A 13,304-nucleotide genomic window follows, 5' to 3' on the forward strand; every position below is an offset into this window, starting at 1 on the left:
GTTGGTGCGGCGGGGAAGCGGGGTGGGGAGTGAAGGGGAGGCTAGCACATCGCCGCGCTCCCTCGCAAGAGGGCGGGGAGCCGGGAGGAGGTTTAAAAAGTGGCGCGGGCGCTGAGCGGCACGGCTGCGTCCTCGGGCATCCCTCTGGGCAAAGCCTCTCCCTGCCCTCGGCGGGGCCTGGAGCTCGCTGCGTGCCCGGGGCCGCGGCCGGCGCCGCCCAGGCGGGGCGGAGCGAGGCCGGGCCATTGGCGCGGGCGGCGGCGGCGGCGGGGCCGGGCTGGCCGCTCGCGGGGGCGGCGCCTCGCAAACTTTCATTGAGCGGAGAAGCGCGGGCACAGGCTGGGAGCCCGGCGGCACGGGGCAGCCTTTCCGCGTCCCGGGAGCCGGAGCTCGAGCCCTGCCCTTCCCCTTCCCCCTCCCCCCCCGGATGCCCCGGGCATGACAGCGCCGGCTCGGGGGAGCCCGCCGTTCGCATGGGCCGCCGCGGAGATGCTGCGGGGCCGCTGAGGGACCATGCCGCGCTGCCGCGGCGCCGGGCAAGGCTGGACCTAGCCGCGAGATGAGGCGGTGCCCGGCGTGATCCCCCCCCACCTCTCTTTTGTGTTGGCGCCTCGACCTGCCGCCCGGCGCTCCGAGCAATGGCTACAGAAGTGGTGTGCGGGCTCATCTTCCGCCTGCTCCTGCCCCTCTGCCTGGTCGCGGGTACGTGCGTGCTGCCGGGCGGGATGATCGCTGGGGCTTTAGCTCGGGAGACAACATCGCCGTCCCCTTGCTGCCCCGGGGGCTGGTCCTCGGAGGGAAGGAGCGGTGCTGAGCCTGGGGGGCCTCTGAACCCGAGCCTGCTACACCTGAAGTGCTGGAGAGGGACAGGGTGTGTGGGGGGGACGAGCCTCCTTATATCCTGTCCCCTCTGCCTTTCAGCACCCGCTCTGCCACGCGCTGGGCTCCGAGCCTGCAGCCTCCAGGGAGCGGGGGGCTTTGGTGGCTGGGCGCCCCCCAGACCTGGCGCTTGGGGGAGCTGGGAGGGTGACCCTCCCTTGGGCAGCCCTAGGGAAAGGGGCGACCCGTTGTGGCCGCTTCGTGCCACCTTCCTTTCTCTTTGCTCTTTTTGCTGTTTGTTTCCAAACCCAGCGCCTGTTGAGAAGGTTGCTCCGGTGCAGCTGTGCCCTTCGAACAGGGGCATCCGTGCGGGCAACAGGAGTGCATGGCTTGCCCGATTTTTTTTTTTTTCTCCCTTGCTTGAAGCAAGGACGTTTTCCTGGTGGGCAGGGATTGCATGGTGTTATTACTAGGCACTCATCCAACGGGGAAACAAAAAAGAAAAGGGGGGTGGTATTATTTTTGGACTGAGACCTGCAGTGCCGGCCACTCTGACGGCTTCCCCGGCTTTGAAAATCAAGCTTAGACTCGGTGACAGCTGCACTGGGGAGGGTTTGTCTGTTTCACACCCAAGACCTCAGTGTCCCAAAAGCAAGAGGATCAATCAGCCAAGCGATCCGAAACTAGAAAACTCCAGAAGGGGCTTGGGACTGAGTTGCTGTCAGGTCAGGGTATCTAAACCCGCGCTATGGGTTTCATTGGAACTGCGGGACCAGAGCGGGATCGCTGTGGCAGCTCTAGCAGGAATGACGGACAGATTAAGATTAAATATGTAGATAGATTGTATGTAGGTAGATATGTGTATACAAAGATAAATAGATCATGTGTATAGATGCATAAAGTATTATCAAAGGTCCCTTTAATACTGCACTGCATTTTCACTTGCGATGGATGTATCCCTGCTTACAGGATAGGGCCAGCTGTTGCAAGCATGAGTAGGACTTATGTAGAAGGTGGTGTGTGTGGTATTGCAGAGAGTCCAAATCTTGTGTGAGACACCAGGTTTTCTCCCATTTCTGAATAGTTAATCTCTTGGCAGCAATGGGGCTTTCTACATCCTAAACTTCAGTGTGGAGCAGAGGCAGGCACTTGCTCCCCCCAACCAGTTATGTGATCATAAGGGACAAGGAGGAGAGAAAGACTTGCCCCCTCCAGTATGTTCATGCTCAAGAGTGGGGTCATAGGAGGCCAATAAGGCTGGATCTTCTCCGTGGCTGCAAGTCCTGTGGCTTTGAGACAGGGCAGTGCTGCTCCCTCTGCTTTCCCAGAGCATAGGGAAAAGTGCAGTTGGAAAGGGCAAAGGAGCAAAGGGGTGAGCTTGGAGCCAGGAACTGGAGAGCCTTGGCAGCTCCTTCACTCACTTGTGAAGGACGATGGGCTGCAGGGCACCGCTGCACAGCCCGGGAGGGGGCAGATCCTCTCCTGCAACTCCCTGGGTGCAAGCAGGAGGCACGTGTGTCAGGCCGGGCGCAGGCGAAGCTGGCCCCCTCCTACGCTCCTAGCCTCCCTCAGGGTGTAGCTAGTTCCCACCCATGCACTAGACTGAGAGCAAACCTGGGGGTGGGAGGGCTGGGTTGGGGCTGAGGGAAACAGGCAGATCCAGGCCCAGCACCCTGCTCCCTGGCTGGGGCGAGGCTTTGGGAGATTCCCCAGGGGCCGCTTGCATTAATCCCTGCCCGGGGAGGGAGCATAGTGCACTTGGGATACAGCTCTTCAGCTTGGCAGACAGAAAGCCTTTCCCTCTGCCTGCCAGCTTTTCTCTGCCTGGAAGTGGTGGTTTCAGGTTCTGGCACTAAGCATGCCTTCAGTGTGTTGGGGTGCACCTCCATATGGGAGCCTCATCTAATCAATGCAGGGTTGGTCTCTATTTCCTTTGGCCCTAAAACCTGCAGGGGACCTGGTGCTCCTATGTCTGGGCCTTCTGGGGCAGGGGAAATGGGGAGGGGGCATTTGGCTAATGGAATGTGAATAGAAAATGTAACCAGATTTGTGGGGTTTGTTTTGTTTGTTTGTTTGTTTGTTTGTTTTAATGCCTGCTTCACAGGGTGCATAGGTACCCAGTGCTGTAGGGCACAAGGCACTGGTAATTTAGTTGCATTCTGGAGGGCATGAGGCATGCCATTTCTGGTCTAGAGGGGTATAGTTGAGCAGCCTGTCTTTTTGCCATCTCCCTGTTCAAATTGGGATGACCTCTTAAAGAACTCGGCAGTGCTTGCATGTGCTGCTCTTCTTTCTCCAGACTGGCCATAGTTAACATTCCCAAATGTTTGTGTGTACACCCTTCAGGATGACGAGGCAGGCTTTGGACTTTTACTTCCTGACAAATGAGTGGTTTTGCTTCTAGTCAGTAAGAATAGCTAGAATGGTAAACTGATCACTCTTTGAAATTGTAAATCTTTTGAGTATTTATATATTTTGTTCCAACAATAACATATATGTGAGCCTTGGAGTGTAAAGAGGGACTCAGGGAAACTTACAGTACAAGGGGGATATAATTCTAGAAAAATGTACTCCTGACATCATACTATAAAATGTAGCATACAGTTGATGACATTGCCTTGCTACCAAGTGCTGCTGACAACAGTATCTTTCCTTGCCGTTCTCTTAATTTCTGAAAAGATTAGTTTCATACATGTTTAGCTACCTTGATTGTTGTGTTGTAGGGTATGTCTATACGGCACAATGCAGAGCCATGCATCGATACCCGAGTTCCCAGCATGGCTGCATGAGTGAAGTGCTTTGTCTAAGCAAATCGTCCCTGCTATGAAGGCTACGTTGGATATCTGTGCACAGCACTGTTGTCCACATAGCACATATATAGTTGTGGGGGTTTTTTTGTTTGTTTGTTTAGTACTGTAGTAGTTATCTTTGTAAATGTAAATTGATATTGTCATGAGAGATTCTCAGTTGAATTATATTTAGAACAATAAATAATTAAAGTTTTAAGAGCTGGTCTAGGTATTTTTGGATTCTGGGTTGTTGAAACTTTTTTTGGGGATGTGGAAAAAGGATATTTGCAATGGGCATTGGTTTGATATTAACTTGATATACCGCATCATGCATAAGTTTTTACTGTTAAAGTCTCAAAGTTGTGACTGCTATGCTCTTGAAGATGAAAGCCTGCCAGGGCTGTATGGTATCACTTCTTGTTATCGTAAGCTTCTTGAGCACAGGTTGTCACTTATTTCAAACTGTGAGAGAGAGCTCAGAGTGGATTCTGGACAAATAGTGACTAGAATACCAAAGTGATTTTTACCTCTGTGACTCTTTCAATACCAGAAGTATGGGTTAGAATAGTGCAATAGAACTCATTCTACTCTAGCCTCTTCTCAGCAATACCATGTCAAGAAGCAAATTTATTCTCCCACGCCTGCAATATAAAGTCAACTATTGTGTGATTATTGAACAAAATAGATTTACTGTCTCACATTGCCACTGTGGCATGGAATTTATCTGTCTGATTTCTGACATTAATGATACTATATTACAGTATTAAATAGGCTGGAAAATATTGGGGAAATAACACACCAGATGCCCCAAACTGTTAGGGGCTATGTATTTTTAAAACTGCTAAAATAAGCAGTTTTTAGTTGAAAGATGATGCTTAAGAAAGAGCTCACTGATATAGCTACTTATTTTCCTTGCTGTGCCTCTCAGGTATGATTGGTAAGATTAGTGAGTTGGGGTCAGGACAGAAACGCTGATGTTTTGCTTTCTGCATGTAACTCCAAATATGTTCAAGGAAAAAGGATAACCCATGGTGATAAAGGATTGATTTGTTTTTAGTAGCATTTATTTCATCTCTGTTTTGAGCCTAGAGAATTACGGATCTAAGTGCCTATTAAAAACAAGAAGCTCACATGTGTGAAAACAAAAGCTTATAAAATGAAGCCTCTGGCACAGCCTTGGGGTTTTGCTATTGATCTACCATAGTATTCTTCTGGCCAGTGAAATAAGGCAACATTTATGCATTGTCTGACATGAGTGATTGGGGTACAAGAGAACTCCTTAAAGCACATAAGACTTCCAACTCACCTCGCAGTTAACATTTTTCAGAGAGAGAATGCTACATTTAGTAAGACTAGTAAGTTCTAATTTTATTGTTGGGTATATTATTATTTTTATTACTAATATTAAAAAATCCACAAAAGGAAGCAGAGCTTGTGGTATTTGCATTGAAAAAAACCATATTTTTAGTGCACTGACTACCTTGGAATTGGCATAAATTGATTGTTTGGTATAGTATTCATATGAGCTTCTAATATGCAGAATGCTATTTCCCTCTTTGCTGCCATCAGACCTCAGCATTTTAAAGAGGTTAATTATAAATACAGTCTTAAGCTAATTGCTTCATTTTGTCTAAAAAGCCTTAAACCACAGCCTCTATGTAAACCATGATTTTTAGCTCATCTCTATCCAATTGTTTTTATTTAATTCTATTAATGAGTTTTGTTAATTTTCCAACTTTTTCTACCCTACACATCTCGATTCTGACCAAGATAAAAGGTGTAAATTCTGAAAAGGTGAGAGAGTCAATTTTTGGAGTTCAGTAGCCAGACCAAAAGCAAGAATTACTGCATATATATTTTTTTTTAATTGAGTTTTTGTAGACCAGATAAGTTAACATAATTCATTTAGGTTCTTAACCAGATAGATTAATCTAAGTCTTCCTTATTTTGTTGACATTAGATCCTTTTAGCCACTAAAATAATGGTTATATTACCAGGGTTACAGTAGACCATAAGCTGGACATGAATCAACAGTTTTTTTCTTGCAAAGGGCAACAGTGTACTTGGTTTTAATTAACAGCACTGTCACTTACAAATCAAGGGAAGTGATTTTTCTGCCCATTTGGCATTGGTAAGGCCTCACCTGGAGTACAGCATTCACTTTTGGGCCCCTTGAAGAAGGTTATGGTTAGATTATAAAGAGTCCAGAAGAGAGCAACAAAAATGATTGGGGGTCTAGAAGGCAAGACGTATGAGGAAAGGCTGAAGGAAATAGGGTTATTAAGTCTGGAGGAGAGAGGAAAAGGTTGAGGGAGAATTTGATAAGTCTTCAAATACCAAAAGGGCAATTTTATAGAGAGGATGGAGATGGTTTTTCTCTGTGACCATAGTGGACAGGACTGGGAGCCATGACCTCAAGCTGTAGCAGGGGGAATTTAGGTTGGAAGTTAGGAGGAACTTTCTGACTGTAGGGGTGGTCAAGCATTGGAAGAGGCTACCTAGAGAAACTCTGGATTCTCCATCACTGGAAATTTTTAACAGCAGGTTAGATACTTGGCTGGGATGATTTAGTTAGTGATGATCCTGCCTTGAGCAGGGGGCTGGATGAGATGACCTCATGAGTTCCCTTCCAGCCCTGCTCTCCTAGGATCCTGTGGTCTATTCTTTTTTTTTTTTTTTTTTTTTTTTTTTTTTTTTAAGTGTGTATTGTGGGGGAGGGGGTGAAGTACCTTGGAGTACAGCCACAATTGGTACCTGACGTTATCCTGTGAAAAATATTAAGGTAAATGGGGTAGAAATTTTTGATAAAGACAGTCCTATTTAAACAAAAAGAAACAGTGCTTCCTATTGATTTTTCTGGGTGAAAGCTGTTTAAAACTAATGGTGTGACAGGCAAAATGTTGCATAATGAATATGACAAAATTTACTTAAATATACAAAACTGGTGGAATAAAATCAAGATGATAATCAAACAGTTTTGATGCTGTACCAGTCAGACCAGGCTATATTGTCAAGGTTATGTTAGTAATGGCATATGTAAAATATGCCAGAAAAATTTCAAAGCTACAGTGAACTTTAAATTAAAAGAAAAAAAAAGAACTGTTAGTTATCCTTTACAGACCTTGGTTAAAGCATTTTTGAGTTGCAAAGAAAATTAAATCTTTTTGTTGTTTATTGCAGTAACTCTAAGGAGGATGTGATTTTGATTAACTCAATGGCAGGGATGAATATAGAGAGAAATTGTTGTAATTATTGGGAGCTACTGGTATGAGTGTGTTGAGTGCCAGTATATGAACTTGAATAGATAGATATAATCAATGTTTTTACAATGAAGCCTTACAATATATGTGCATCTTAAACAACAACCCTTTTTCATATATCTTTCCCAATTATAATTTTGCTTTTATGGGTAGTCTGGAAAAAGTATTTTATTTGTATTTAATAACAAATATTTGGGAAATGTTTATAAGGAAAACAAGAAAAATATCAAGTTTGTAAGACACTTCATTCAAAATGTATGGGAGATCTTAAGCTGGCTAAAAATTTTGGGGCATTATTAACCATTCTGTTTCAGTGAAATTACAAGTTTTTCTTCTGTTTCAGAGGAAGCTGGTTTAGAACTTGCGGTAAGTTAACAATGAGAGGTAACATGTGGATCTCTGAGGGGTTACATAACAATGTGTTCGCCAGTGTTGTTGAAATTCATTAAAATTTTCCCACGTCCAGAGAACAAAATGGGCTTTAAATCTGCACTATTTCTGTTTTAGGAGAAAACCAAACAAAGCTTGCAGGTAAAGTGGAATCAATTAATAGAGTGCAATGTGTGGTTCATGACTTAGAAACTATTTAGGATTGACTTGCAGCACTGCCTTGCACCAGTAGACACATGGTGATACTCCTTTTACTTAAAGATACAGCACACAAAAAACACAGTCTGCTCTCTGTGTACATAACTAACCATGATGTATGTAGTTATCCCTATTTCATCCAGTATTGTTGAATGTCTAGCCCACTTAAAGTTAAAATCAGATGGGCAGAGTATTTGCAAGCAAACTAAATACTTCAGCGTATCTTTTATCACTCTTGATTATTTTGCAGTTAACGCTACATTGAAACACGTTCATTATTTCAAATGCTCTGTGTCAGTGCACAGTCAAAAAAAAAAAAAAAAGGAAGCGGACAGCCTGCCAAGACACCATCTGCATCAAAAAGAATAATAAAAATCCTCATTTAACAGTATTTAAGGTCTTGTGCATAAATACACTGTTACTTCCAAACTTACTTCCCAAAATAGTATTTTAATATTGTTCTGGGTCATAGTTTGTTGGAGACTCCCTTTTCATGTCTTGTATAGAACCGTTTCTCTACAGGTTAAATTACAAGCAGGAAATTTACTTCTATTGTCTATATATCAGAGTAAGCCAAACAGCATGAAAGAGCAGAGGTTTGTGTATTTTGGAAGTAGAAACTTCCCTGTTTTATTGTGGCAAATAGAAGAAGAGAATAGTCCCATTAATGTATTTGTACTTACAGCCAGTGTTTTGGTGTATGTCTGTATATGTTATAATTCCAAAAATCTGAGTCACAAAAAAGTTATAAGGCAACAGACTGGTGGATAAAGTTCAACTGTCTGAATCCCTGTAGTACTAAAGTCATCATTTTACTAGGCAGCCTAAGTCATTTGCTGGAACAGAAGAATTACAGATTCTGGCAAAAACAGATAAACACTTCAGAATGGTTAGCCCTGCTTAAAAAGACAATCATGAGATGCTATCAATCGATTTAATTTTATTTGAGAGGATTTCAAAGAATAGATTCTCTCTTCGTGACAATTAAAATATTTTTCAGACGTTAAAATATATATTTGTACTCGTTTCTCCTCTGCTTTCCCTTTTTGGTAAATGGAGAACTTCACGGAGAAGGAAGTAATTTTTTAAGGATTACTACATTATGGCACAGTGTAGCAATCTAAGTACCAAGTTTATTGCATACGGTGAAGTGTCATTATATAGATAAGCATATTTTATGCAACTGAAGATGATGCTAAAATGTGTTGACTAAGATAAAAGATTCTGTAAGGTGTATATTTGGTATATGTGATTAAGCCTATTGCTTTAGGCATTTCTAAGGACACTAAACATAATTCACAAAAACACTAATGTGTTCATTTTTTCTTTATTATTCCTTTTAACATTACAGTCAACTAGTTGATGTACACCCAGCTTGTCTTCTGAGATGGTATTGTGTATGTTATAGCACTTTTCTGATAGTGCAATGATCTTGTGAGATCTTGGAAATTAAGCAGGTCAGAGGTAGGTAATGGTTCGATGGGAAGCTTTTAAGGAAAGGTCAGGTGCTGCTGCCAGCAATATTGATAACACAGACTGTGGCACAGTTCTTTCAGAGTTAGTATTGAAAAGATGTCTCATTCTGCTGCTGAAACATACCAGTATGTTGGGGTTGGTCAGATCACAATTTTGAAAAAACAGGAAAATGGAGAAATTGGATTATGTTAATTTGTCACACTACATATATAGATGTAGTGTTTTTGATTGTTTTGTTAAATAGGTATCTTAATGCATTATTGTGAAAACATGCAAAATATTCAGGTTGCATTATGTGGCTGAGTGAATGTTTTTCTGAGCACCTCGCCTACTAATTTCCTATAAAGAGTAATCAAAATAGTAAAACATGAGGGTCACTTCGTTTAAAATTTTGTATACGAGTGCCAGATCCTTTTTTGATTTTTGTGCTAAAATTTCCCTTACTAATATCCTATGGCATTGACTTAGGATACAGGTTAGCTCTATTTTGTTAAGTCTCTTTAACAAAGGGGACATTTTATTTTAAATTTGTTGCCTCAGTAAATAATCTTCTGGATGAGAAAAGTGTGTATAATGACTTAGATCAACAAAAGCCTAACATTTATATTTACTCTAAAACTTTAGAATAACATTTGTAGGACATAAAATCAACCATTAACTGTAGAAATTAACAGCGGTGAGTTTCCTATCAGCATGTTTGACCAATTCTGAGAAGAAAAAAAATATGTTAATTTTTCTTCCTTTTTGAGCAGATTATTTTAGTAGACGTGTGGTGTTCACTTCAAAAGATTACAGACAGCACAGTATGACAGTTCTCTCTGAATTCTTTGTTATCTTCATTTTAGAAATTCTGTTGCAAATCAAAAAAGTGTGTGTCATGAGAATAATTAGTTCTTTTTTGGCAAAATATTACAAAACACAAGACTGCAGACATTACATACTGTTCTGTGGTTTCCAAGCCACTAATTTGTTACTTAGTCTGTCAGAACTGTAACTAAAAGCAAAAGGATTGTTGGTCAGATCGTGTCTCTCGCTTTCAGAGTCATGCCTGAGATTTAAAAGCTGCATATCTCACTGTGTTGCAATGGTTTTTGGAACTCCACTGGATTCTATCTCCATGTAGGTTTTGTACATCTCTGCATGGGCATAATGAAAATGTACTAGACAATTCTCCCAGTGACAATCTCTACCTAGACAGACTTATGCTAGCAGAGAAAGTGTTGTTGTTCCACTTTTTCCAAATACGTATGTGCTATTAGGTTAAATGTGGTTGATAATTTTGGGAAAGTTGTTCTCTTTTTTTTTTTAAAAAAAAAAAAAAAAAAAATCTGTGTGCGTGCGTTTTGGATTGTCTTTAAAATAATGCTTAGCTTTTATTAAATGTTAAGAGATCCCAAAGATGGGGAAGTTTGTGGGGAAGGAGGAGGGAAGAGAGAGAGAAAGAAGCAGCATTTTAAGAGTTGGTATACTTTCCAAAAAAGCTTTATTTCCACATGGAATGATGAAATGAAAGTACAGTATAACCAGGGATCCTGGTTTTCCATTTCCCATTGGAAGACCGGGGGGGGGGGAAACGTAGATTTTCCCCTTTAGCTAAGAAAAATGCGTATTTTTCATTTTAATACAGAAATGTGTGAATTTTGCTCTTTTGCAAAGAGCTCTCTGCAGGCTGGCACAGTTCTAGCCTCCAAGGGGCTGGAGGGGAGAAAGAGGAGGGTGTTCAGGCAAGGAGCACCATGTACATGCTGCCAGGCCGTCTGGAGAGCAGCTGCCACGGGTAAGTCTGGTGGCGAGGGGGGATTGAGGCCTCTTTAGGGAGAGGGGGAGGGAATTGGGCAGGGCTGGGGCCAACTTTTCCTCTAAGGTGTAGCAGTCCAGGAGCGTGCCACTTGGGTCTGGGAGCACAACTTGGAGGGAACCTTGACCATAAACACTGGCCTTTATTTTGATTTGAAATTTGCTTTTATTTCTGCAGTGAATACATTTTAAGGAGTAGAGGATTGGGATTCATTTGGAATTTATTTGTCACTTATTAACATGCCTGTTTTTGATGGTGGAAAGATAACATCAAAAGATCAAATCTCACTCCGATACAGTTCCACTTTATTTAAATATGCACATGAATTTCAACTGGAACTTGCTGTATTTTCCTCAACTTATTTTAAAATCATTAACATGTACCATTTTCTAGCTTTACTGCACCATATATGTCATATATTGGCAGTGTAAAAATAGCGAAGGCCCTCAAAGCCAGGAACCTCAGCCCCCATCCCCGCATTGCCTCCGGGAGTGGAGCAGTTTCCTGGCCCCAGCCCTGGCTGCAGCCCCTGCCTTGCCATACCTCTGGGAGCGAGGAGGCACATGGCACTGGGGCTGGGAAGTGGAGCAGTTCCCTGGTGCCAGCCGTCACCTTGCCTCACCTCCAGGAGCGAGGAGGCACGTGGCATTGGGTCTGGGAAGCAGAGCAGTTCCTGGGCACCAGCCCCAGCCCCCACACGTCCCTATCTCGCCTCCAGGAGCACATGGCCTTGGGGAGGAACTGCTTCCAGAGCTTACCTGCAGTAAGTGTCCCACACTGGCCTCTGTGCTTCTGCTGCTCTCAGACTGTAGTCCAGGTCTTTATCAGGTGGGTGCGTGGCATTAATAAGTTTGTGCATGGCATAGTTTTAAAGTGTGTGTGGCTGCGCATATGCATAGCTTAGAGGGAACATTTGCTGGGACTGCTGCCCAGCCAAGCGGTACATGGGGCTTGGGGCCTGGGTTTCAATGCATGGCATTGTGCGTGTGTATACATATATGTGTATCAGAGAATTTTCAGTTGTTTGTTTGTTTGTTTGTTTGTTTGTTTGTTTTATTAGGGAAAGTCAGGATTCCTGAATATAATATTGGTTAAATTAGTTATTTTGTATACACCTCTAGCACAGGGGTGGGCAAAATGCAGCCCGCAGGCTGGATGCGGCCTGCCAGGCCATTCTATCTGGCCCATGGGGCTCCTAAAAAGTTTAGAAAATTTAATATTTATCTGCCCCTGGCTGCCTCTCATGCGCCCTTGATTGCTTTCCAAAACTGCGTAAGTGGCCCTCCACCCAAAATAAGTGCCTGCCCCTGCTCTAGCATGTGAGTACTCGGAAAATTTAACATATTTGAGAACTCAGTATCTGCTGAGTTACTGAATTAATGTACTATGCAGTGCACAGATTTGACAATGGCACCAATGTTTGACAGCATGTTGTGGTTTGCTTTCTTCCTCACCGCTCTCATGCTTGTGGCATTTATGTGCTCCTTTGTGATGAAGCTTACTTGTAATCCAGTGGCAAATAAGGGAGTTTCTGTGGCAAAGAATCCTGATGTAAAAGAAATAAATTTAGCACATCTAAAAAAAAAAAAAACAAAAAAACCCCACCCTGTTGGCTTGGTGACCTGTAGATTCCAATTGTGATGGAATATTGTTAGTTAATATCTGTGGATGTAATGTATCTGTTGACATAGGAGCAAGGATTTTTCATGATAGCTTTTATTGGACAACTGTATAGGTGGGATAGCTGGTGGACACGCTTTCAGGCATCAAGTACCCTTTCTCAGATATCATAAAAGATACCACAAAAAATCCTTGCCTCTTGGACATTGCTGTAACTGATGGGCCAGGCAAACTCCAGCTCTGATATACACAGCTTTGCCATATCTCAAGGTTTATGCACTTATCTGTCCTTCTCAGCACTTACTCCTGGGCATAATTACATTTTCCATACTGATTTTCTTTTTCCCCTGCACCTTTCAGAGATGGCAACATACATGAAACTTGTACTTTAAACACATCTCGCCCACTTTTTCCTGGAGACCACATCTCTTTTTTTCCTGAGGTGTATGGAATGCAGCACATCTTTTGGGACCGTACGATTCAAGTAGCTCTTTTCTAAATATCACACAGCACATATGCAGCATATCCAGCTTTAGGACTTTCTGTAGTTCTCCTTAAACCTGGCTGTTGCTGGGTATGGATTGTAGGGGTATATTTGATTGTCTCCATTGTACATCTGGTTATACTTTGATTCAAAGCGCTGGTGCATGTGGACAACTGAAAAATTCTCCTAACATACATGGCATGTCCTTTAAAAATCAAGGTGACTGCCTGCTATTTTGATCCTTTTTCCCCTCTCAGAATGTTTAACATTTGTCAAATTACTGCTTAATTTACAAGTCAAAGGTTTATGAGGGCATAGCCCATCTCTCATTTAGTTAAACACTAGCCATGTATATTTACTGTATAGTGCTATGTAAATAATAAATATTTCCATAATTGGTTTTTTTTTCTAAATAGGAAATCAATAAACTAGCTTTTAAAAATTTTTCAGGTGAAGTGTCATTACTTGGT

At 42.7% G+C, this 13,304-nt stretch overlaps 1 protein-coding gene across 3 annotated transcripts in view; it reads left to right on the plus strand.

Moving 5' to 3' along the window:
- The first annotated feature begins 342 nt into the window (after nucleotides 1-342).
- Nucleotides 343-13,304, plus strand: part of PIEZO2 (piezo type mechanosensitive ion channel component 2) — a 503,985-nt gene continuing 491,023 nt past the window's right edge. For all 3 annotated transcript variants that reach the window (XM_090039669.1, XM_090039670.1, XM_090039671.1), the window contains exon 1: nucleotides 343-702. In XM_090039669.1, the coding sequence (XP_089895795.1) occupies nucleotides 639-702 (64 nt within the window). In that variant the 5' untranslated portion in view covers nucleotides 343-638. The remainder of the gene's footprint in view (nucleotides 703-13,304) is intronic.

Source organism: Crocodylus siamensis, chromosome 3 (assembly GCF_052110815.1).
Source record: "Crocodylus siamensis isolate JL-2025a chromosome 3, ASM5211081v1, whole genome shotgun sequence".
Taxonomy (NCBI): Eukaryota; Metazoa; Chordata; order Crocodylia; family Crocodylidae; genus Crocodylus; species Crocodylus siamensis.